Source organism: Peromyscus leucopus, chromosome 20 (assembly GCF_004664715.2).
Source record: "Peromyscus leucopus breed LL Stock chromosome 20, UCI_PerLeu_2.1, whole genome shotgun sequence".
NCBI classification, from domain to species: domain Eukaryota; kingdom Metazoa; phylum Chordata; class Mammalia; order Rodentia; family Cricetidae; genus Peromyscus; species Peromyscus leucopus.
In genome coordinates this window covers 43,236,406-43,263,014 of record NC_051080.1, presented here as the reverse complement: position 1 = coordinate 43,263,014, position 26,609 = coordinate 43,236,406, and the positions used below count along the sequence as shown (strand labels likewise).

General features: G+C 41.1%; 1 protein-coding gene across 4 annotated transcripts in view; it reads right to left on the bottom strand.

Moving 5' to 3' along the window:
- Positions 1 to 26,609, bottom strand: part of Vps13b (vacuolar protein sorting 13 homolog B) — a 527,154-nt gene that overhangs the window by 80,027 nt on the left and 420,518 nt on the right. For all 4 annotated transcript variants that reach the window (XM_028884474.1, XM_028884475.1, XM_028884476.1 and 1 more), the window contains 4 exons: positions 14,261 to 14,457; positions 9,451 to 9,632; positions 7,853 to 8,202; positions 2,215 to 2,376 (listed from right to left, as the gene is read on the bottom strand). In XM_028884474.1, the coding sequence (XP_028740307.1) occupies positions 2,215 to 2,376; positions 7,853 to 8,202; positions 9,451 to 9,632; positions 14,261 to 14,457 (891 nt within the window). The remainder of the gene's footprint in view (positions 1 to 2,214; positions 2,377 to 7,852; positions 8,203 to 9,450; positions 9,633 to 14,260; positions 14,458 to 26,609) is intronic.

Below are 26,609 nucleotides of genomic sequence, written 5' to 3'. Positions count from 1 at the left end.
TGGTCGGGGTGGTGGTGGTCTGGGTGGGGGTGGTCGGGGTGGGGGTGGAGGTGGGGGTGGGGGTGGTGGAGTGGTGGGGTGTCACACTGCGGAGGGTTGAGTGTCTTCTGTTTTGCTCTCTGTCAGCTGGGGCCCATAGTTGGCTGTGTGTGGGTGATGTGGCTACTCGAGCACACAGTCACATGCTAGTGTAGCTATTCTGAGGCTTGTTTCCTGCCTTTGTAGTGCATTGCTAGGGATGCAGGGACTCTGTAAACCTTTGGAGGATGAAAAGGCTCACAGCGTTACTATGGCTGCCATTGCAAGTGTCTGGGTGTATTCCTGTATGCTTCTAACTGTTGCAGGCAATAAGAAAAAAACAAACAAACAAACAAGAAGAAAAAGTTGAACTAAATACAATGTCCATCATGTCACACAGGACAAATGGAAACTCTAGCATGGAACATTTTCAAATGGAAATGGAAGTATGTGTGATTTAGGACAATTGTGAGTGCAGTATCACTGTGTAAGAAGCACTGTAAGAATTTCTATTACAAGGCACTGGAGTGATGGTTCAGTGGCTGAGAGCATGTGCTGCTCTTCCAGAGTTCGGCTCCCAGCATCGGTGTCAGGCAGCTCGTGACCGTACAGAACACCATCTCCAGGGCATCCTAGCCGCTTCTGGCGGCTGTGGGCACCTGTGCTCATGTGCATAGACCTACTCACTCCCACACACATAATTAAAAATAATAAAAACAAATCTTTACAAAAAATTTGTATTACAAAAGCTTAGAATTGTAAAGCCCTGTCAGATTAATTTGATTTAAAATTAAGATATTTAGATAAAGAATATTTCATCGTATCTATTTTTCCAAATTTTATAATAACAGTGGGGTCATTTCATGTGAAAAAACTCAAAATAAGTAAAAGACAAGAATCTAGCTCTTTAGGGTACAGAGGAGAAAGAAGGGAGGTGGAGCCTGAGGGTGGAACAGACCTGTGGACCACATGGGAAAACATGCTCTCTAATCTAATGGCTTACTTTTAATCACAAGCAGATAGTTTATTGCCCAGAGTTTTAGAAATACATCCTTCTTGAGAATACTTGCTTGGATTTCTTTTTCTCATTTAAGACCACATCTTTGCATTTAATTCATCCCTAGACTATCCCTGCAGGGAACATCTCGCTAATTATTCCCATCTAAAGTGACGGGAAAGTGGAATTACACCACTTGGAAAACAGACATCCTTTGCTATGTCTTTTCCCAGTGCTCCCGGGGCACAGTTTGTCATTATAGTCACTGTCTTGAGCTGTCCCTGAGACCACAGAATGACTTGCTGTGTTTGCACTGCTAGAGACAAGCATGTACCCAGTACAAGGCATGTGCACAGAGGAAATCTGAGTAAATGAATGGGTGCTGTACACGTGCACAGAGGAAATCTGAGTAAATGAATGGGTGCTGTACACGTGCACAGAGGAAATCTGAGTAAATGAATGGGTGCTGTGCATGTGCACAGAGGAAATCTGAGTAAATGAATGGGTGCTGTACATGTGCACAGAGGAAATCTGAGTAAATGAATGGGTGCTGTGCATGTGCACAGAGGAAATCTGAGTAAATGAATGGGTGCTGTGCAGTGCACAGAGGAAATCTGAGTAAATGAATGGGTGCTGTACACTGTGCACAGAGGAAATCTGAGTAAATGAATGGGTGCTGTACACGTGCACAGAGGAAATCTGAGTAAATGAATGGGTGCTGTACACATGCACAGAGGAAATCTGAGTAAATGAATGGGTGCTGTACACGTGCACAGAGGAAATCTGAGTAAATGAATGGGTGCTGTACACGTGCACAGAGGAAATCTGAGTAAATGAATGGGTGCTGTGCTCAGCACATACTGCTGACTGCATAGCAGGCATCAGTCCAACGCCTTCTACAGAGCGGAGACTGTTTCATCCCCATTCTGTAGATGGGAAAATCAAATCACAGAAGAACAGCAAGTTTGCCCAGCACAGGCCTCAGGCCTCTGTGCTTCAGCTCTAGAGGCCTCTCTGTCCTGAGCGGCACCTGTGCTATCAGGAAGCACTCCACTCCACGGGAAGCACGGCCTTTGAACATCCCTGGGTTTCCATCAGATGCCACGACACAGGGAAATAACCGGACACAAACACATAAATGCAGAATAAACAAATCCCAACCTGAACAATGGCTGTTTGTAAGACTGCTTCTCAAATACCTGTGGGGATTTGTGAGAACGCCAGCTGTACTGGTGACTATGGAGACTGGCCAGCAGAACATTCTCATCAGTGTCCACCTGGCCAAACCGCAGTGTCTCCTGTGTGTCATTACAGATCACAAAGTGGCTGAAGACCAACTCCTCTACCTCAGGGCATTTGTTCTGGAAGAAAAAGAATATGAAAGCCAATGTGTGTATCAGATTAATTGCAAGATGTTTGGCAGCTGTCTGCCCAGTGGCCATTGTTATAACACACAAATGTTAAAGGATCTGTTGTCATTAGCTCTGGTATTCTATACTTTCAGGATAAGCACAACAAAAATATCTTAAAGACATCATACGTTCCAGGAATGTGTTTCAATTTATATTCCTACAAAATAAATCATACGCACCAGAAGAAGAAAGGAACAATGAGATCCCACAAACATTTAACATTTCTTAAAACGAATTAACATGCTATAAAGAGTGCTGTACTGGGTCATGCACGTTTCTGAGCAGAGTACTAGAGGCTAAAATTACCATGTTCCTAGCCCTCTAAACTCCACAATCAAGGCCAATTACCAAAGCCACAGTTTGTACCCTACAGAAAGTAAGGATCATTTAGGTTACTACAACCCTGGGTTCTTAAGAGGGAGGGAGGGAAGGATGGAAGACGGGTGTGTGTGTGTGTGTGTGTGTGTGTGTGTAAATCTGCTCAGGGACAGATATAAATAAAACCATAACTTTCCCTCTATTGTTAAAAGGCTGAACATACAAAACAGATCAACTCCAGAATCCATTTAAAGGCCAAGTTGCAGTTTTTAAGAGGAATAATGTGAGTTGAAAAAGTTCCCAGTGTCTGTTTCATTCAGTAAATAGCTCAGTAGCTAATATTAAACAGTGAAGGCTCATCTGATTAGTAATAAGTTCCTATGCTGATACCCGTTTCAGCCTAAAGGAGTCCCTACCGGGTGCTGTGACATTAGAACACTGGCTTCACTGTCTTTGTCACCCAGCTTGTGGCTTAAGAACCAATCAAATGCTTTTGGGAAACTAAGAGTGCAGCTAAGAAAGGTATCCACTTGAGGAAAGAAGAAGAATTCCCAAGTAGCTCATTGATGTGCAGGTAATGGGAGGTAACAGACAGCAGATACTTCTCTAGTGGCCTCTGTTTTCTGGCTCAGGATCTAAAGAATGTCACATCCTACAGTATGCCCCTTTACTGAGGTGAGGAAGATAAAGAGTGACATAACTCCGAAGCAGGATGATACAGGGATTGGGAGGCATGAAGTCTAAGTGAGTATGGATGAATGTCAGTGATATCCAGCCAGGACAGAGACCAGACCCAGAGCTCCATCAGCAAAAAATTGGGGGAAACAGAATCCAACCCCAGCCATGCAGAATACTCCCAAAGTGTGTGTTCTATATTTTTGGGTGGCGAGGGGGCCCTGACAGGACTCATTCTCCCAGATAATCTTGAAGATCACTACTATAACTACCACTACTATAACAACTACTACTGCTACTATAACTACTGCTGCTACTATAACTACTACAACCACTACCACCGCTACTGTAACTACTACTACTGCTGCTGCTACTGTAACTACTGCCACCGCCACCATTACCACTAACTACCACCACCACTACTACTACAATTCCTTCTTTCTTTTTCCTCTTCTTTTTAAATCATCTATCCATTCTTGCGTGACCTCTCAATTCTTATGGTGGAGAACCTTGCTTGACAGGCACACTAATCTGGCTGAGACCCAAACACTTGTAACGATTAATGCTCTCTGACATGGCTTTTAACCATTAGTCATGAGCTTAAACCATATCTGTTGTTGGGTTTCAGGTGTCTGCTTTTCCTGGGCTTGTGCCTACAACACTAGTTGCATTTCAAGTGCCATTTTCTAAGGGCACTCCAGTCCTGCCCCTTCCCCAAGGCACTTCACATCCCTGCCCTCCTTTATTCAGTCAGGTGTCCAGCTGCTTCCTGACCCAGTCCCTTCTCTCTGCTGGGACCTCTTTTCCTCTACCTCTTGTTGGACCAACTTGTGTGTATCCAGCTTGTAGGTTCCTATGTATAAAGCCAGTGCCTCAAAGTAGCTCTCTGAGCCCTCCCCAGGCCTGGTCAGGTTTCTCTATTTGATGCTGGCATATCACATTGTATCAGCTCAGAGGACTTGTTAGTTTGCTCCACTCAGATGCTATACTTGCTGCCTATGGGAAGGAATAGGACCTGGATCTTTTACAACTTTACCTCTAATACTCATAGCATTGCTGATACTTGAGTTCTCAATAACCATTTAGGAAACAACAAAAACAAGTAGGTGTTTGTTTCTAACTATGTTGGGAATTGAACCCAGGGCCAGATGCACACAGGTAAGCACGCTACCAAAGAACCATACCTAGCCTAACATTAATAATTATATTGGTAAAACATATTGATTTTATAAAAACTAGAAAAATATTCCAAAAGTGAATTTAAGCCATCACTTTTATGCTCATTTGGAAGGGTTTTTCCTGACGGCTCTGGCCCTGACTACTTAAGCCTGCTCTACCCAATCTTATTTAATGTATTTATCTAAAACCTTTAATCAAACCAGAGTCACAGTGTATGATTAGTTTTGATTTGATTTTTCCACTTGGTCTTATATAATCAAAATAGACTGCTCTCCTTGTAAACATTTCTCTCTCCTTTCCATGCAAGAGTACAAACACGAAGGAAGGGTATGACTACAATTCCCACTCAGTTCCACACCCTGAGGTTAAAATTCAGTTTTCATAATGAACTAGGATCAATCTCAACACAGAGGTTAAGTTACCAGATGGAGGTTAAAAAAAAAATCACATCCCTCTCCTCATCCCTAAAACCTGATGACGATTTAATGTGATGAGGATTTTAGGGGGAAAATGTAAATTAAAGAACACAAAGGGATTGTTTACATTTTTTTAAAGAATCCTTGAGGTCCTCGGGGAAGTTTCTCAACTTCTCCTTCATCTATGGAATTTACTATAACTGTAATAAGCCTCAACATTTCTTGGAATGTTTTAGATTCTATTATAGCATATAAAAATGCATATATTCATTTATGTGACATCATCTACATTAAGTCTCAGAATGCCTGCAAGGATTTGTAGTTAAAAGATGGCTTATTCACATTGCAAGTTCATGTCTTGTTGGACAGGAATAGGCAGAGTAGAGCTAACGTTTGGTGGAAGGGAGATATGTGAGCGTGACCTCCATTTAATGCTATTCTGTTCAGACCTAGGAAACAGACAGGAAGTGGTGTTTTGAGTTCTTAGTTTAGTTTCATGAAAGAAGCCATCATCCTGACACACACACATACAGACAGAGAGGGAGGGAGGGAGGGAGGGAGGGAGAGGGAGAGAGAGGGAGAGAGAGAGAGAGAGAGAGAGAGAGAGAGAGAGAGAGAGAGAGAGAGAGAGAGAGAGAGAAGCGGGGCGGGGGGGGGGGGGGAGAGCGTTCTACAGCCACAGAAGTCAGAACTGATGGAAAGTTCTGTTAATTTTGAACTTATGACCTGAAGGTGAAGGGCCAAACTGTTTCATGCCTGATAATAAGCTGATTTTAGAGAGTAAATGAAGAACTCAAATCTCTTGTTCTACTTATTAAATTCATTTTTCATTGCCAATAACTATACTATATGTCAGCATTATTAAACATACAATAAAATTCAAGTTTCAAACTTCCTTCTAAAGGCAATAAACTACATTCAGGACAGAAATAATGAATTTAATAAGCCTTTATCAGCCCATTTCAATGTCAAATGTCCTCTGATTTCAAAGTAGTGTACTTTCGTATTTACTTTAGAATACACAGGGTTTGACGCCTACCACATTAAAACTTGGTGGCAAGTACCCTTGACATGGGAGGAAACAAGAAAATTACAGCAACAATTACAGAAGCATATCCTCTGTGGCTCATGTTAACATTGCCAAATCCCTGTATAAATCAGAACCAACTATTCATAGAATGTACCTGTCAGCAATCTGCTGTGTGACACATGGCTCTATTTAATGGAATATTCCTGCAAGGCACTGTGCTAACCAGTCAGTCATTCACAGTCTGATGTGGTTTAAAACATTTAAATATTTATGTACCATATTTTATTTATGTGTATAGCTGTGTCTAGGAGAATCTTTTTTTTCTCTGGGAGAAAACTGATATTTTGAAGGCCATCTTGCAGTAGTTGCTACATATGAGTCTTCTTATAAAGCTCTCATACCAAGACAAAAATGTCCTGGGCTTAAATGCTCTATCAAGAATTCTTTTCTATTTTCTACGTTTGTTTTTTATTAAATGCATTGTTCAAGATATGAAAAAAAAAACCCTAGAAATTGGAGCTATGGAAGTTTTTTTCACATTGCTATTTGAACCAGCTGCAAAGATTTAGATCACACTAGCTCTTATTTTATGCATGTCCTTTGCAACAAGAAAACCATGGAATGCCCTTAAAAAAGACTTAAAATATAAACCAGATGTGTTATCTTCTTCCCTTTGCTATTGTAGTACCATGTCAAGCAATTAATTCCTTAGTCTTGTATAGGTCTTCATGCGTATAAAGTGAACATTAAATTTTATTTTTATAAAATCTAATTCTCATAAACATTTTAGGCTAGAGAACTTAAAAAATTTAGAACTACTTATTTCATAAAATTGTTTCCATAAAGATCCTCAAGTTATTCTCATAAAAATTCCCCCCAAGTTCTCTTCCTCATCCCCAAGAAACTTCTTGTAGAAGCAGGACCCCCCCCCCCCCCCCCCCCATGCCTGCCACTTAAGGAGGTCAGCACAGGAGAAGGACTCATCCTGGGAAGCCAGCTCTACCAGCTCTACCACAGTGTTTGGACATGCTCAAATGGAGACAAATGTCTCAGCTTAAACGGTGACTAAATGTGAGGGCAACACAATGCAGCAATGAAAATTAGCCCCAAAGCAGAAGCAACTTACTGCTGTATCTCTGGATGTATTATCATTCAGACATTCTGTGGGGCCATTTCCATACTGCCAGACTACTGGAGGTTTCCTATTTTAAATATGCCATGCAACACTGGGTTATACATCTTCTGTTTTTCAATATGAACAATTTCTTACAAAAATACAAGAAAATTATTAAAGTCACCATGATTTTCTATGAGTATAAGAATACTCTAGTGAATCAAAAAGGCAGGATTTCAACAAAGGGCAAGACTAGACTGCTCTGTTCCCAGGTTCTATCCCACTGTGCATTATGTTTCTGTTATAAGCCCTTCATTTCTGCACGGAACATTTAGACACTCTGGTGCACACCAAAGTCAAAGCTTCAGCTAAATAAAGGCATAGCACTTCGGAAAAATCCCTGGGAATATGTTACTTTCCACCCAGATATGGTATATTAGTCATACACTAGCTGTAGATGGGCATGATCTCTGAGGCGTGTGTGAACCCACATTCTCCAGTGTTTTCTAAAGAGAACCCTTACATCACTTTACCTAGACAAAGAAAGCCAGCATATAGTGGCGTCCATCAAATTCTTCATTTTCTCACATTCTGGTTTGTGCTTAACTCATAATTAAGTACAAGCGATAACATGGAGTGTGTAATAACAGACCACACGCGGCTAAATGGCCAACCGCTCTGGAACGTGCATACCTGCTGCCAAGCTTGCACTGCAGTGTGCAGGGAGTGAACGGCATGCTGCCCGAAGTTTACCAGCACAGAGTCCACGATCATGGTGCCGTCAAGCAGCTTCTGCACCCCGTCACTGGAGACCGCCATCTGCCCTGAGATGCTGAAGGGCGTCACCACACTTTGCATGGTGACGTTTCTGCACTCCAGCAGTTTACAGTCTACTTGAGATGAGAACCGGATCTCCTGGCAGACAGAGTCGCCGCTCCACTGCCGAAGATACAGGTTTGGTTCTTTGAAGGAAATAACCATGTACTCCAGGTCAGATGGCACATTTTTATCAGGAGTGAATGGCTGCAGGTGCTGTGGTGAGGCTTGTAAGAAAACAAGACAAATGCCAATTAAGATGTGCCAGTCTTTCATGGAGACAGATGAGGGGACTTTTAAAGAACTCCCTTTGTTCTTGAATTTAGTGCTTGATGTTCATAAATTTTCACTTCCACAGATAAAATTTTTGATTACAGTAACAAGAGGAGACAACCATCTAAATCTCTGTAACCACCTGCTGTGGGATGGTCTGTATGTCAAATGTGTTGCTCTGATTGGTCAATAAATAAAACACTGATTGGCCAGTGGCTAGGCAGGAAGTATAGGCAGGACTAACAGAGAGGAGAAATAAAAGAACAGGAAGGCAGAAGGAGTCACTGCCAGCTGCCACCAGGACAAGCAGCATGTGAAGATGCTGGTAAGCCACGAGCCACCTGGCAAGGTATAGATTTATGGAAATGGTTAATTTAAGCTATAAGAACAGTTAGCAAGAAGCCTGCCATGGCCATACAGTTTGTATGCAATATAAGTCTTTGTGTTTACTTGGTTGGGTCTGAGTGGCTGTGGGACTGGCGAGTGACAGTGATTTGTCCTGACTGTGGGCAAGGCAGGAAAACTCTAGCTATTACCCAAATCTCTATAACAACAAAGACCTACTCAGGAAAAGGCAGTTAAACCCTATTCTTGTTGAAAAGGCATGGTACTTCACAGGAGCTGTGTCCAGTTTTAATGACCCCCTCCTTTTGCCATAACATGTAGGTTGAAAACCCAAAACCTAAATCAAACTGTATGAACTAGAAAAGCATTGATACTGAACACAATGCTTGAGAAATAATTATTCAAGTAACACTGGGAATTTATAGACGCATACTTTTGCTAAGTGGGGAAAATTTATTCATGTTTTTTAAATGTGTAAAAATATGCATCTTGTAATTTAATGAGAATGTGCACTGTGAACTCAGGTGATAAGCACCAAGTACTTTGGGGATCTATTCCTCACTAATGTATGATACAGACGAAAACAAGTTTCTTTCAAAGATACCATAATTGGAATTACAGTAAAATCTGCAGTTAAAAAAACTTCCTTGAAAATGCTCTTAGGAAACATGTCACAACATGGTACTACAATACTGCTCAGTGAGGGGTAGGGGTCACACCTGCTGTACCAGATCAACTTTAGAGTAGCTTTGCCAGTGTCCAGGGCTGGTGCCGGTAAAGGGGGGCACCATATGGAGAACACTCAGTGCCATGGAGCAACTAAGCAGCTGTCCTCTTGATGCTGCCATGACACGTACCTGTGCCTAGCTGGTCCAAGTGATGACACAGACGGAACTCCAGGTGTGCAAACCGGAAGGCCATGCAAAGTGCCGGGACAAACCACGGGCTAAAGCAGGAGTCGACTCTGGCACAAGCCGCCAGGGCTGTTGGAGTCACGAGGGGCTCGCAGGTGCTTTGAGAACCAGATTCACTTGCAGAGCTGTGAAAAACAAGTTCAGCAACGTCCGTTTCCCAGTATCACAAGAGCACAATGTCTTTCTAAAAGGCCTTTAAAGCCAGAACTGAAAAATCCTCCAGTCAATATATTAATCATCAAGTATCATGCATTACTCACACACAAGAGTTTTGGTTTTGCTTTAAAATTCAATTTATGTTGAATGTTCTATTTGGATTATTTGCAGAAAACTTTCAAACTACTCTTCAGCCTCCATGCATGCTGACTTAGATCAAATCCAGTTTTTTCCTATACTCATTTCACAGACCTTATGGACAGTCTGGTGTCCTATTGGTGTAAGGAGAACACAAGTGTGAGCATGACTCCGTTTAAAAACCTAAAACTTCCTGTGTCACCACAAATGCTTCACCACTGTTTTCCTTCTCTGATTGTCCAACATGCATTCTGTGAATTAATCTACACTCTTTATTGAAGACCCACTGAATACTGCACTAAGTGGCACCAAGTTATGACTATGCACAAAGAATGTGGTCCTGTGGTAATTACACTACAAGAATTCTCTCTTCACTTGCTTGTCCTCTTATCCACGGTAGTCTGGTTAAAATGAAGAGTGAAGTCATCCAGTTTCAGAAGGATTAAGTCCTTGGCTTTCAAAGAACTCTCACCCTAACCGGTGACATAATAGAACCTTCTCCTGGAGGAGGGAGAGGACATGAGAATGGACACAGGAGAGGAACTCAGAAGGAGGCATGGATGTGTGGGGTCTCTGAGGTGTGACTCCAGCTGCCGTCTGAAAGTGCTTGTGAAGGAGCGGTGTGAAGGCAAAGCACACCAGCGCGCCGACTGCGTCTCTGACCGCAGTCCCGCTGACGTGGTCGTGTTTACTGCAGCCCGTCAACCGACACCGACTACAGACAGAATACAAACTCCAGTGCACCAGAACCGAACCAACACTGTGCACAAAATGGAGCTGTGATCGCTTTACGATAGAGCTGCTCTACAGCTCAGGCTGGCCTAGAACTCGCAGCCCTCCTGCCTCTGTCCTCCAAGTGCCGCAATTGCAGGCATGCATCACTGTGCCCAACACGTGGAGTTCTCAGAGTGTCTCTAGGTGGGAAAGCTGGTTTAAGCAACTTTCTACGAATTGTGTGTGAGGTTTCAAATGAAATTTCATCCTCAGGGTTAAAATGGAGTGTTTACTTGTAGACAGAGTGATGTATTAGTTGTCTCTGCACTTAATATACTACAGTAAAGACACTGTAGGAAACAGGCAGAAATAGAAAGTAGACTCCAAACCTCACAACCTATACTATTCATGTTTGCAGACTTCATCCTTTCAAAACAGGTCAAATTTATGGCCAATCAGAGTATTTAGAGGGCGCTTGGATGTTGCTCACTTGTAACAGGCTAAGAAAACAGTTCCTAGAAGTAATAACTCCAGAAATAGGCAGAGCCCATCATGCAGCATTGTGCTGAACCATCGAGAAGTCTGTTGTAAATGCAAACACATAGAGCAGTGAAAACAGCCCAAACAGAGAACACACAGCAGGACTTTTACATAGCTGTATCTCCAGGGCAGCCAAAGGGTTACTTCTTAGTTTTTCTGGGTGACCTCTAGAAGGTCATGAATGCTTTAAATAAAACAGGGGGGAATTCAGGATGTCAGGATATAAACTGATCTTATCTTAATGGCACGTGGGGGTCAGAAATAATATCTACAAATTCATCCATATAAGCTCTTTTGGAGTGACTAAAAGTGGCACATCTACCAACAGCAATCTGTCTTTACCAACGAAGCTCTCAGTGGACCGCTGCTTCTCTACATGGTTAATACAGTTTTACAATACAGCACACAGGCAAGCAGAGTGAACAGGGGAAGAGAATCTAGTTTAAAATCATGCAGTTCTAGTAGAAATGCACAAGTTACTTCAACCTGGTTAGTCTTAGTCTTATGTGTGAAAATAGTAACTAGATTTACTTTTTGAATATTAAATGAGATACTGTATACAGACTACAGTAATGTCTAGCATTTAATGTTAGAACTGCCCCTCTGCACTGGCAAACAAAGTCCTCTGGCAAATCGCCTCTGCTGCCACCACCTCTACTGACCCAGCCCTCTTCTCCTAAAGTTTCTCCATGACTTGTAAAATGGCCAGCCCCACCTCCATGACCTCTCTGTGCTCCAGCAGACTACATCTCTGGTTTAGAAAGAGCCGTTTTCACTTCCCAATTATGGCCATTACTAGTGTGGTATTTCTAAATGACAATTTTATCAACTGCAGCATGACCATCAAAAGCTATAAAAGCAAATCTTCTCTTTCTTCCCCACTCTGCTTGTCTTCCGTAACTTCTCTGGTCTCAATCTTGCCACACTTCTCAAAGCAGCCTCTCAAGTTATACCCTTCTGTATCTTACTCTAACACATCCGGCAAACGTGTTCTGCATTGCTCAGCGGGCAGCAGGCTTTCCAGAACCCTCTTCTACAAGCAGTGGAAACAAAGATGTTGACACCCTTCTGTGTGCGTTCATTAGCCTTCTGTGTGGAGTGCTCATTGCTGCCTCCACCTCAGCAACACAAGAGCAAGGCTCAATACCAAAGCTGCCTCCGGGAATATTTTGTTTGGGGGTCTCTTATTACCACACAGTCTGTAACTGTGCCCTTTCCAGAGTGTTCTCTTAAATAACCATCTGTAGTTCCAAAGCTCAGAGCAGAGCATCTCCTCAACTGTTCTGCTTCTTTTGGCTCATGGCCCTCCATTCTGAAACCCGACTTGCTTTCCCCAACTCGAGTTCAATAGTAATAGTAATTGATTATGTTGGATTTTAAAACAGTTATAATTAAATTTCATTAATACCAGTTTCTACTTGAAAAGGTATTCATTCCAAACAATTCAAACTAAGATTAATCACAAAGTATTAGGTAGTGTGAAAGTCCCCAGCAAGGGCCACAGGTCTGGGGCTGCAATGCCGACAGCTTGATGGGGAAGACCCGGGTGTGACGGCTGCATGCACTTCCGGCTTCTCAGGGCTTTGCACTCAACAGCACCGAACTCACCACCGCAGAAACTTTCACGAAGCTTCAGAGTCAGAGGGACTGACCTTGCCCAGAGGACTCTCCATGGTGAAAATGCATTCTCCCAGAATTAAAATCAAGAGATCATTTCTAACTCGATACTATTAATGAAACGGCTTCAAAAAATCAATTTGGCTGTCTGCAGCTTATTCTCTGAAATCGGGTTTGTGAGGAGTAACCTCTACTTGAGAAAGCAATCTTCCTCTCCATCTGCTACACCCCTGAGGCCTGCTGCTCTTTCCCTTTCAGTAAAATCAAGACCCTACCTCTCACGTGTACTTTCACTGACAATACGTTACCAGGTAATATGTTGGGAGGTAATTATTTTTAAAGAGCCTAGATATCCTGGAGATAGAATACATAAAGTTAAAAAACATTATTTTTATGAAACATACAATGTAATCAATGAAAGAGACTGTGAGGCTATAGACCAAAATGCTGCTCAGAGTCACTTCAGTGTGGTGCTTCACAAGCTCATACTATTAACACAAGTAAATACTTTCAGAATAAAAACCATTTGCCACTATTTACAACATAAAGTAAAAACCAGCACAACATGCTGTGTTATGATGATTACATATGGGCAGAATCAAAGTTACATTAAACAAAACAACACCTGATTTGCAAAGCGCTGGAGTGGTGGATGTCTTCCTTCCCATGAGTGTTTGAATGTTATCCAGGAAGAAAAGGAAGCGAATGGGCAAGGGAGCCAGGCAGCCCCTAGGCCAACCCATGAGGAAGGAGGGCCAGAAGGAAAGACACGGAAAGGCCAGAATAGCGGGGTCTCACTGCACACACAGCCTGTGGCCCAGGGAAGGCCCCTGGATGAGGCTCACATTCTTCTTCTCATCGTTCATGAAAGCATAAGGACAAAGGCTTGGCAGGGCACGTAAACCAGGGCACATGCTGAATAGCTTTCTGGAGTTATTTTTCTCTACTTTAAGTCTATAAACACATCAAGTAGGCAAATACCAGAATTGGGCATAATCTGGAGTTATAAAGTGGACTGGGAAGTTCTGGACACATGATCAGACTATCTGAAGCTTATAGATTCTGGAATTCATTATGACCAATGTGACTTCACAGCTGCAAACATCAGCTAATTGACCCTGGTTGGTCAAATTTTCCTAGTGTCTGAAAGTTTACCTCTTAGAGTAAAAAAAAGATCACTAAAGATGAATGTATTTTCAGTTTGACTTCATATGCCGACAAGCACATTCCCGTCATCCTCCTTTCACTGCCCCATGTTTACCCTCAGCACGCGAACTGCAACATCAGAGTCTATTCGGCTACTCCCCTGTGTTTTGAGTTCAGGAGGATGGCTTGTTAGGTTTGACTGTTCGATGTTTTCATTCTACATTTAGGTTACAGGTTCTCTCATAGGGTTCCCAGACTACTTTATGAGTAAGGCCCAGACTGTCAAACAGCAGAACTGAGCTCTACTTCTTTTTGTCTCTAAGTCAGGCACAAGCCTGTTAGCGCTCCACTCTACAGGTCAGCAGGGAGGCGTGGGAGAAGACAAGACGCCAGCTGGCCGTTCTCCAGTCTAACCACTGCCTCTATCGTCTGCCTGTGTTACCTTTGGTCATCTGTTGCATTCTGATTGTTGTTCAGGACAATTCTCCACAGATCTGAGGACACAAGTTTCTTCTGGTCACTCACAAGATTGATATCTGGCAACTGCAATTCACAAACTTTGCTTTCAGACAGGCTGAATTCTTGAAATGCAACAAAAACTTTCTGGAGTTCATCCCAATATTCCAAACTACAAGGGACCTATGGGAAAATAAAGGAAAAAAAAGTTATAAACTAGAAACGATGGGGCTGCAGAGATGGTTCAGTGCCCTTGCAGGGGACACAGGTTCAATCTCCAGCACCAATACGGCAGCTCACAACCATCTGTAACTCCACCCCCAGGAGATCTGACACCCTACCCTCTTCTCACCTTTGAGGGCACACACATGTACATGGTTCAAAAACACACACGCAGGCAAAACAACCATACACATAAAATAAATAAATAAAATTTAAAAAATAATAAAATTGAAAATATACTCACTGAAATGTAAATTAAACCTCCAAAAATTATAACCTTACAATTTGATAGTAAGATAAAGGTATAAAAGAATGCTGTAGGCTATCCTTTTCAGTTACATTAACCCTGTTTACTCTAGAAGATTCATTAAAAAAACCCTCACTCAATAGTAAAAACACCCACAGTTTTCTATCTAAAAGAAAAATAATGGAGAACAAACTCTATGCTTTTTCTGAAACTACAGTATTCAAAAGCTACGGCCAGAGTTAAGATACAATAGGCAGCGAGTGCTGATGAAGTAAGAGCATGCTTTCAGACGTGCGGGGATGGATGGGGGGGATGTTTAGAGACAAAACCAGATGAGACCCTACATCATTGCTCACACAGAAGTAAATACAGAATCAAACCAGTAATGACCACAGCGTGAAAGCATAAGAGAAAAGAAAGCTGCTGCATTTTGATTTTGAAACAGCAAAGTATTGCTATGTATGCAACAAAATTCAGCATTCAGGAAAAAGCATCACTGATCAAAGTCAAATATAAAAATTCAGACAAGGTAAGAAAGGCAAGAGTCAATGAGAGACCAGGCACTATTTGTTCAGACAGGAGACAGCTCTTATGAACCAACTAGACGCATAAAGAAGAACACATATGTGTCTTAAAGAGACACACCACTCTAGCTCCACATACTTCAGCTGTTCCCAGTGTCCACTGCAGTGCAGCATCCCCCAGGCCCTTTCTGCATAGCCCTTGTTAGAAAGCAAGGGGAATCAACACACATGTGATGCTCACAGTGCTTGTGGGGTTGTCTGTAATGCAGTCTTGTTTCTGACTTAGGAGACAGATGCTTTCCATAGCACCCATGAATCACTTACCAGCTTGCATAGGCTAATGCATAGATCTTAATAGTAACTATTTCACAGAACAAATAAAACTGGCCAATACACAGGAAAAGCTATGAAACTTTAGTAATACTCAAGAAATTGTAATTTAAGCAAATATGTAACAATGAGATAATGTATTTATTAATCTGGCAGCTTAAGAAGATTGACGGCTCCAGTTTTTGCAAAGGTATGTGGGAAAAGAAAACATTCCTAGCCACTATGAATTAAGTGCTTATATCTCTTAGTTTATTTCTAAGGCTTTGTTTTACTGTTATGGCAATGAAAGAGAGCATGTATATGTACATGTGTGTCTCTGTTATGCATATTATGTCTTTGCATTTGTATTTCAGCAGTGTTAGTAGGAAAAGTGAAAACAACTCAAATATCTTTGTTGTATATTTACAGAGCGGATTAATTACAAAGATCAAACTGAGTAACAAATATTCATATACACAAAAGATACATGAGATGTGTTATTAAACTTAAAATTTTAGCTTTAAAAAGACAACATATAGGTTAATCCTGTTTGTCTTAAAAAGTACTGTAGTAAGATGTGTTTCCTCTTTTGCAAGCATTCCCTAGTTGCCAAACAGAGCTGGCACTAACTCTTGTACATGTCTCTAACATACTTCAGACCCCTTAACTCTTCATATACTAGACTATACTAGACTGAGACCCCTGAGTGAAGAAGGATACATTACTTTACCATTTGTCTTCAGCATTTAAAAGTTTGGAGGCCATAATTAAATCCAAAAAACAAACAGAAACAAAACAAAACAAAACAAAAACAAACAAACAAAAAAAACTTTCCTAAATAAACTTTTCCTTCCTTAATGGGTTATGTTTCATCATTTAGCAGGAACATATTTCACTTCCATCTACAGTGAAGTTCACGCACATGCACATGAAAAGAATGGAGATCAGTGTCAAGCATCTTCTATCATCACACTTCATATTATTGAAATTGGAGCTCACTGGTTGGTCAGCAAGGATCCTCAGGGATTCTCCCATCTCTGCCTTCCAGCAAGGGGATTATAGGTGAAGGGTGCTACACTAGGTTTTCACTGGACTCAGGTCCTCAGGATTAGACAGTGTCTTAGGGTTACTACTGATGTGATGAAACACCATGATCAAAAGAAAGTTGGGGAGGAAAGAGTTTACTTGGCCACACTTCCATACTGTAGGCCATCACTGAAGGAAGTCAGGACAGGAACTCACACAGGGCAGGAACGGAGGCAGGAGCTGATGCAGAGGCCATGGAGGGGAGCTGCTTACTGACTTGCTCCCCATGGCTTGCTCAGCCCATTTTCTTATAGAGCCCAGGATGACCAGCTCAGGGATAGCACCTGGGCTGGGCCCTTCCACACCAACCACTAATTAAGAAAATGCCCTATAATGTTCTTACGAGGAGCATTTTCTCAAGTGATGTTCTATTCTTTCAGATGACTCTAGCTTGTGTCAAGGTGACACAAAACTGGCCAGCACAGGCAGCAAGGACTCTGCCCACTGAGTCACCTTCCAGCCCCCCAGTGATGGATCCTGAGCATGCATGACTGAGGAGGGAGATGCTGGATGAAGAAGAAAGGAAATCAACGCATGAGTACATTGAAACAGATGTATCTGTTTGGGGAACTTAAAAGTACTACAGTCAGAGTAGCCAGTGAAAGCAACTGCTTCTTGAAACTGTTAGTAAGGTGTGCATGTGTAATCCCAGCACTTGTGAGGAGGAGGAAGGTAATCACAAACTCAAAGTCATCCTCAGCTATGCAGGCACTTGGGGAATCTGAGGCCAACCTGTGCTAAACAAAAGAAAACAAAACAAAAAGAAGATCAAGAAGTAAAAAGAAAATAAATTCTCTTTTCTTGATACCCATGGCAAGCTTTTCTATAACCTTTTGGGTCATTATTTCTATATTTTTTTCAAACTGGAAATACCTATTTTCTCACTGTCTCATGTTTAAATCCTTTCTATCTATCAAAGTCCAAATCAAAGATTACCTTTCTTTGAGCCTTTCAATTCCCAAATAGAAAAATTTTCTCCCTTTTCTGAATGCCAATAGTTTTTTTTTTTTTTTTTAAAGTCTATCTCACAGCTCTTCTCATGTCCATGACATGTTATATTTATCTCTATACACGGTATTCTCTCTGGAAAACACATTCCTTGAGGGAATGATCTCCATTTGGGCAAACACCAGGTTTTTACACACCCGGCAAGGGTGTACAGCAAATGTTCACAGAGTTGCTGAATGAGTGCATAATTCATATGTGAATGAGCAAACATTTACACACTGAATTGATATGGGTAACTCAGCCCGTATCAGTTTGCCACTAAAACGTACAGAAGACAAATGCATGCACTTTGCAGCTAGAGCTATCAGGATTTAAATCCCAGCTCCACTTACTATAGGTTCTTGGGTAAACTGATTTTTCTAACATTAGTTCCTCTAAAAAGTGGATAATGAAGTAACTACTGTCATACATTTTTGTAAGAATAAAATGAGGCAAAAAAATTCATTAGCATATAGTAAGCCCTTAAAGAATGTTAGTGGCCGGGCGGTGGTGGCGCACACCTTTAATCCCAGCACTCGGGAGGCAGAGCCAGGCGGATCTCCGTGAGTTCAAGGCCAGCCTGGGCTACCAAGTGAGTTCCAGGAAAGGCGCAAAGCTACACAGAGAAACCTTGTCTCGAAAAACCAAAAAAAAAAAAAAAAAAAAAAAAAGAATGTTAGCGCTTAGTTACTTGGGCAAGAGCCCAAGGAGCCCCAGAAGCTTGAATGCCATTGCAATCAGGTAAGCAGTAGGTCCCTAGTTAGGTCTTTAAACGATTTTATGTGGAGAGTATTCTGAAGTAACCACAGAGGCCAGAAGAGGCATTAGAATCTCTGGAACTGGAGTCACAATGGTTGTGAGCCTCCATGTGGGTTCAGGGAAATGAACATTGGTCCTCTGCAAGAACAAGCGCTTTTGATCTCTGAGACATCTCTTTAGCTCTTTTTTAAATTTTTTTTTAAACATTGAGCTGAACTTTCACAAATAAAATAAACCTTGACCACACCATAGCTCCACATGCTTTTTCTGCTACATAACCATCAACCATGGTCCTCTATACACACCAACTTAAGAGATCAAAGCATCTCATTCTTTAACTCCTCTCTGGGCAGCCAGTGAGCCTCCTCTTTGGATCAAGGGACTCATAACTAGGGGCAGAAGAAATATGAGATATGAGTTAAGCAGGAACCTTAGAAAGGAGTTCAAGAACCTTGGTGGAAGACTAGAGGAATTTAGAAATACACATTAACATACTCAGTGTGTAGTTATAATATAAATAATGGAATGTAAAATTCTGCATTGTCTTGGTGAAGAGGTTTACATTGTGAATAGGGTTAAAAATTGTTTCTGACTCTGCACCAGAAATTCTACATCAAAGTAAACACACAATAGCTAATGAAAATTGGCTGTCATATTGGAAATTAGAAGGAAAAGGACACCAGTAGATTCTAATGGACTCAGTATCTGACATAAGAAAATCTAAGCTGGAGGCAGTGTGGGAAATCATTAGGCCATTCAATCAATGAAAGACGGCTGTTTCAACACTGGGGATGGAGGGAAGAGAAGTGCAGTTTAAAAAAAATAAAGAAAGCAAAAAAAAAAAAAAAAAAAAAAAGAGTTCACAACTTGTTGGGGGCCAAAGAGCTGAGAAATGATGCTGGACTGCTCTGTCCTACACTGGACATCTACAGAAGCTGGAGACAGAAAGGACCTTAGCGCCAGGGGTGAGGAGATGTGTATGACACAGCTACTGTACTCGTGAGCTCAATGTGGCTATGGTTACTTGTGCAAGGACTAGACAAGCTGGGGTCTGCCAGCATTTCATCACTGGAGAAGGGCCTTCTACCCCTTCCTGTGCATGACTGGCAGTGAATGGATGCAGGGGTAAGAAATGTCACTTTTGTCAAAGGGTAGCCATGAACTCATGTGTAGACATACTGAGTAGGAAGTACCAAGGAGCCCAGTAGAAATAGTCAGTGAGGAGCTGGCTGTTCCAGAGTGCAAAGGGGGATTAACTGCTGATACAGAACTTAATACAGTCTATCCTGCACCACCCTTCCATCAAGAGCATATAATGGAAGGGTGGCAACTAGTAGGGCCTGGGGTATTTATTTGTTAGAGGGTGTTTTTAATGATGAGTTAGGAATATAGACTGGTTAAGAGTATGGAAACACAGTAGGCTGGCAGGAAAACTGCGAGCACTTATGGAGAGCTTCACACAGCTTAATGAGCTGACAGTAGTAGAAGTTGCTGGGCCGTCAGGCTGCAAGGCTATGAGACACTGACGGAGATCAGGATGGTGGTTAATTGACATGGAGGGCAGGAAAGTTTTGGGAGATGACAAGTTCAGGGTTTGTATGAGGGAGTGAGGGATCACTAGAGAGAGAAAACAGGAGAAGTCGACTACATCATCTGCATGACTGCTGAGAGCACTGAAGAAAAAGGCTGGTAGCTGTGGCAAAGGACTTCTGAGAATGAGAGAGAGCACCAACCAAGAGGGTAAGGAGGATGTGCTCGGGTGAAATGAATCTTGCGAGGTTGAGAGAGATAGATACAACTCAGTGTCCAGACAGGAGAGGATAAATCTGTTTCGATGGTGACTAGGGAGGAGAGAGAGGAAGCTGCGACTGAGTCTTAATGTAGAAGAGAGGATCAATGTCTGGTTTTAAAAGGAGCCATTGGTACTTCTTTCAGACTTTTGTGCATCTCATGTATTCTTGGTTGAATATTCTGAAAGAGCTGAAGCTGCTTATGGGCTAGTATACTGGATATTCTGAGCAAAGTTTTCAATTGATTTAATACAGCTGGGTGTAGCCTTTGCTTAGTGTGAGAGAGGTCCGGTTCAGTCTCCTGTATCATCCACACCCCACATTAATGAATGGAGGGAGATAACAGTATCAGTTTCAACACTGTATTGTTCTAAAAGCATCCATTGGGCCCTGCTTCTCTCATTCAGATGACTTTGCCATCAAACCCATTTGTGCACAGCATTGCTTGCAGCTCACTTATCTTCCTTTGTCTTTCAGTTAGAAGCTAACGTCACCCAGCTAGTTTCTAGATAAGTAGTGACATAATAAAACTAAAAATCAAACATGGTCACATTGTTCTTACAGCTTCATATGGTAGCAATTAATTATTCCCAAGGAAGAGTTGGCTCTGCTTTGTGTGATCTATTTAAAATAATTTTAGTATGAGCTTTTAGGTTTGAAGGAGGCCATGTGAATGATTTTTAGTTATATATCTATAACTGAGGATTTATGACTAATGCCTGTGCTGAATAACTTGAAAGAAAATGACTATTCCAAGAAAGTTTGGTTGCCAAAGAACAGTTTAGAAAGCCTGGCTATCTTGTACTGAGTCATGGGAAGTGGGACAAGTAGACTGGTCTCACATTCCCCATGTAACACATGGTACATTTCAAATGACTGTCAAGATTATAATTTTTTTATTACATTTTGTTTTCCTATTCACTATTTGACAGGATCTAAAAAATTAGCCAGCCATATATAATCAACTGCACTCTAAGCATATGTTGCCTTTGCATATGAATACATTTTAGGCTGTATATCTGCCAGTTGGTAAAAGCACATCTATTTATGCATTTAAAATGTTATTCCACAATTTGTTTCCACTTGATGGCTAATTTGGGAAGATTTGCATGTGTGTTGGCCATTTAAAAATATTTTTGGTGCAAAGAATATTTTGGCACTTAATTTGTTTTTATTACTCACTAGTACTGCCAAGACTATTAGCAGTTACAACTGCCCATCTGTCCTCATGATGAATAGCTCCCATTTCTTTGTGCAGTGGCTGCTGAAGTGAGGCAATTAGCCACCCCTGTACAGGCCCAGTCTCCCTACAGCACCTAGGCGGAGGGCAGAGGGACTGTCCTTCCTGTACACCTGTGCTGTTAGGTCGACAGGACAGACTAGGTCACTCAAGTCCATGAGCCTGCTCAGCTGTTCTTTCCTCTGTCCTCCCACAAACAAGGCAGGCTTGACCGCGTGGGACTGGTTAGTGAATACAAAAGCAGTTTTCAGTCCTGACTCAGTTACCGATGCCTGCTTCCACAACAGTCTGTGACTGTCCTTGCTCCTCCCAGCACACTAGCCTTCCCAGGAAGTCCAGTTAACTGATGATCACCACCGAGGGAAGATATGATGAGAGAAGATCCTACCCTTTTTGGTCACATTTGCCTTGTGTGTGTGCGCGGATGCATGTATGTGTAGGTATGCCACGGCAAGAAAGTGGAGATCAGAGGACCGTGCTCAGGGTGTCAGGCCTGTGCAAGAGCACCTTACCACCAAGCCACCTTGCGGTTTCCTATGTTTCTTATATATTAGCTTAGTGAGGAAAATACTTCCATTTTACAGATAAATTAGCTGTGGCTGATACAAGTTAGGGAACTTACTCAGAGATACCTAATTAGTGGCTATAAAAACTATGCTCTTTCATTATTTAAAGAGGAAAAATAGACTATATTTATATGTCATTTATACTTTACATTTTTTTGAGAATTCCACACATACATATCTATTTTGATCAAATTCCCCCCTAGTCTCTAACCTACCACATTTCCCTTTCCAGTTCACGTGTGTTCTCTCTCCTGAACTCACTGAAGTGAGCAGAATGCTTGGTGCGGTCTATATGTGCGTGGGTGCAGGACCGTGTACTGGAGCACGGGTAACCTTGCATGGGCTGTCTTCCTGAGGAAAACCGACTCTCCCTCCCCTGTCCATGCGGGGTTTCTGGCTGATGTGTCCGTGTGCAAGGCTTGTGCATGCTGTCACAGCCATTATGAGTGCTTATGTACTTTCAGGTTTTTAAAAAGTACATTCTTTGGAACAAAATGAATGTTGGATACATGTTTAATTTTTGCCATTTCCCTCAGGCATTTAACTTTAGTTGGGCAGTTTTAATGAAAAGTATTCATTCAGCACTTTGAATGTACTGTTTTCTAGCACTATGATATTTGATGAGAAATCAGATGGTAATTGTCTCGACTGTCTACGTATATAATAAGCGGCTTCTCTGGTTGCTTCAGGATATTTTCTTTGTCTTTCTGACAAAGTATGGCTATATTTGAGTGTATTCAGTGGGAGTTCAACGGGCCTCTTAGATGCATAAATGTAACATGAATCTTAAAAAGTGTTATAATAAAAATACCAGAGGCAGATATCAAGGAGAAAGCTGAAAGATCAGAGAAGCAGAACAGCCAGCCACTAGCTCTTACCTCTATGAAATCCTCAGTCTAAAGAGAGAGAGTTCCTGTTTCCTCATGCCTTATATGCCTTTCTGTGTCCTGTCATATTATTTCCTGGGATTAAGGTGTGTGTCACCACTGCCTGGTTCTGTTTCTCTCATGTAGCCCAGTGTGGCCTTGAACTCACAGAGATCCAGACAGATCGCGGCCTCCCGAGTGATAGGATTAAAGGTGTGTGTCACCACTGCCTGACTTCTATGTCTAATTTACTGGCTGGCTCTGTCCTCCATCCCCAGGTAAGCTTTACTGGGGTACACAATCTATCACCACACATAAAGGCTTGTGTCAAATCACCCTTCCTCCCATCCACTACCCTGGAACTCCCATTCTGCATGTGTTAGTGAACTTGATGGCATGCTCCAGGTTTCTAAAGCTGTTCAGAAGACTCATCTTTCTTTCTTTCTTTTCTTTTTTTTCTTTTTTTTTTTTTTTTCTTTTTTTTTTTTTTTTTTTTTTTTTTTTTTTTTTTTTTTTTTTTTTTTTTTTTTTTTTTTTTTCTTTTTTCTTTCTTTCTTTCTTTCTTTCTTTCTTTCTTTCTTTCTTTCTTTCTTACACTCAGTTATTTATAATGCAGAATAGGAGATATAGTCATCAAATAGAATAATACAAATTGAGTATAGTTTTTAATAGTTAAAAAAGTATATTTTGACCACAGAATCTGCTTATTTTGTGTTTCCACTTCACTGTAAAAGTCTATCATTTAATGAGGTAAAATGCAAATGTTTTTAATCTCTAATACTTCTGCTTATATGTATTTTTAACATGCATCTGCCTTTCATGCTATTTTTTAAGAAGGAAAAGCTTCTATACATCTTCAGCTAATGGAAGTCACATGGATATGCATGTGGAAACACACACACACACACACACACACACACACACACACACACACACACACACTTGGAACCAGTTGAGAAACCACAAGTATTCAAATGCAGGAAATCATGATTTTATAACATTTTAATATGATCTACTCTTGGGAAACAAAGTTAAGCAAACTCTCTTTCTGCACAGGAACTATTTCAGCGTACAGTTGGACCCCACTGGAGTGTGGGCACAGCTGTGCTCTTCACCTGTAATGCCCCACTGGTATTGTGGCTTACTGTACTGCATCAAGACTGCCTTCCTGTCCGGAAAACCTCTAAGTACAAACAAGACTCGAAGTCCAGATTTTATTTTCCCTTGGTATTAGAACATAGTAATTTAAGAGCCCTGAGAAATACTTCTTTGTATTTAAAAGGAAATGTGTAACATTCTTTTATTAGGATCTCTGTTTGGCTTGGTTTTTCAGAAAACTTAACACATGACCCAGTTATCTTATCAATTTATCAAGCTACCAGGTTTCAAGCAGATGCAGGTATATAATATGACATCTTTCAAGATCATATTTTTCCCAAAAGAGGAGTAATACCAATATATTAAGAACTTCTGGATAAAAACTAACTTAAAATAGAGATCATTTTACTATTATAGGGCTTTTTTTTTCAATAAAACTAATATAAACCCTAAATTCATAATATATTTTAATCTTATCTCTAAGTATTTAAGGACATTATTCCTTTGTATGTAAGCAGTCTGTTGCCACACCATACTTTAAAATTCAATGGCTAACTTTCATATAGGGTAAAACACAGACTCATCATGCTTTTTGAGAAAGTATGACTATGTGTAACAGTAATAAATGTATGTATAACATATGTACATTTACCCTCAGATTACACTTAATTTATCAGTATTAATGTAATGTTTTCATGACAGAGGGGACCAGTGTCGGGAAAGCACACATACATTTCTTGATTTCAGGAAACTCAGAAACACGCAATATAAAAATTAGTAGATACTTTGGGTTGCCACCAAAGATTTGAAATATGTTTTTAAAAGCATATTTTTTCTCACAATGTACAAATTCCATACTTTTCTGACAAATCTGAGTTTGCCTTCATAGTCTAAATTAGTGCAGCTAAACATCAAAGAGAACCTGGTGTTCTATGGAGATATTGACAAAGAGGCAAGAGAGACCTGAGATTTCTGATCCTGACAGGAAGAAGAATTAGTTTAGATATCAGGAAGGAAAAATTAGAAATGTGAAACTATATGTGCATGACATACATGCTCTCACCATGACCTCCTGAGTACAGGGTAGATGGATGACACACATGTGCCCACAGTGTCAACTCCTGAGTACGGGGCAGACTGGATGACACACATGTGCCCACAGTGTCAACTCCTGAGTACGGGGCAGACTGGATGACACACATGTGCCACAGTGTCAATCTATACAATTAAAAAATTGAATCAACTGAGTACGGGGCAGATTGGATGACACACATGTGCCCACAGTGTCAACTCCTGAGTACGGGGCAGACTGGATGACACACATGTGCCCACAGTGTCAACTCCTGAGTACGGGGCAGACTGGATGACACACATGTGCCCACAGTGTCAACTCCTGAGTACGGGGCAGATTGGATGACACACTCAGCAAGTAATGGGCTTGGCTGACCTCTAGTACTTTTGGGTAAATGTCCCAGGAGAATAACTTGGACTCATCAAAATGAACTTGTCTGCAAACTTCTAAGGAATGAGTCCCAGTTCTGGCCCCTGGCTCTTTCTTCAGACCAGTTTCCGGCTTTTATGCTGCTCAGGCCTTTAGATGCTATCAGTTTGTCTCCTCAGTGTTTCTTCAAATCTCCCTTCTCTCAAAACTACTCATTACACTCCCTCCTAGAAAAGCAAAAGCCAAAAATAACCCCTTCTTAACCACTCAAGCTAAAAGGCACTTCTTTTTTGAACTTCAAAATCAGATACACACATTTCTCACTGCACTTAAAAGCTGTGCACACGGATGGAACTTCAGTTTGTGGGCCTCTGGGACTCTGCGCTTCCCTGATGGGTACATGGTGGAGATTTGCACCAAATCCAGGTGGTGTGTCTTAATTTCTTACCAGAAGTATCACAAGGATCTCATTGTCTTTAGCCTAATTATTCACTGACCTTCATAGATCCATAGAAAGTGTGACATATGTAAAGTCTAGACTACAGAGAATGCACAGACAGGGTTTTGATTTGGCCATCACTTTCAGGGGACAGACTCAACAAATTAGCCAATGTCTATTTCTTTTTGAGTTTCCACTCAGGCATGGTTTTCACTCAGTGAATACCACCTTAGGCACTGGAGAACAAGGATAAATAGCACATAATCTTTCTTCTCAAGAAGGCAAAGTGAAGGATATAGTCAGTAATACAAACAGACCCATGTATTAACAATGTTCTAAAGAAGTACAACTTTCCTAAGTCTGGTTGGATGTCATAAATGGTTTTCTGTTGAAGAGTCAAGAAATGAAAATACAAAAAAACCCCTCAAAAACCAAAAAACATAAACTCAAAGATATAGGATGTGCCTGATTATCCTTGAGGCTCATGATAAGGCCTCACTTACCTTAAAAGATTTCCTTATGAGTACAAAATGCATACCACTTTAAGTTATCACATTTCAAACATCCATAAATCAAATTACCAAGAAATGACAATGTTATTGGCACATACCATAGTGAACGATCTTTGAAAAGACATGAATTAAATTTACTTAAGTGTAAAATCAAAAGATTAGCAAATATTTTTTTTATCATTACATGTGTATTAAATTTTGCTTGTAAAGTAAAAGTTCTTGGAATTTGAAAGTATTTCTTCAAATAGA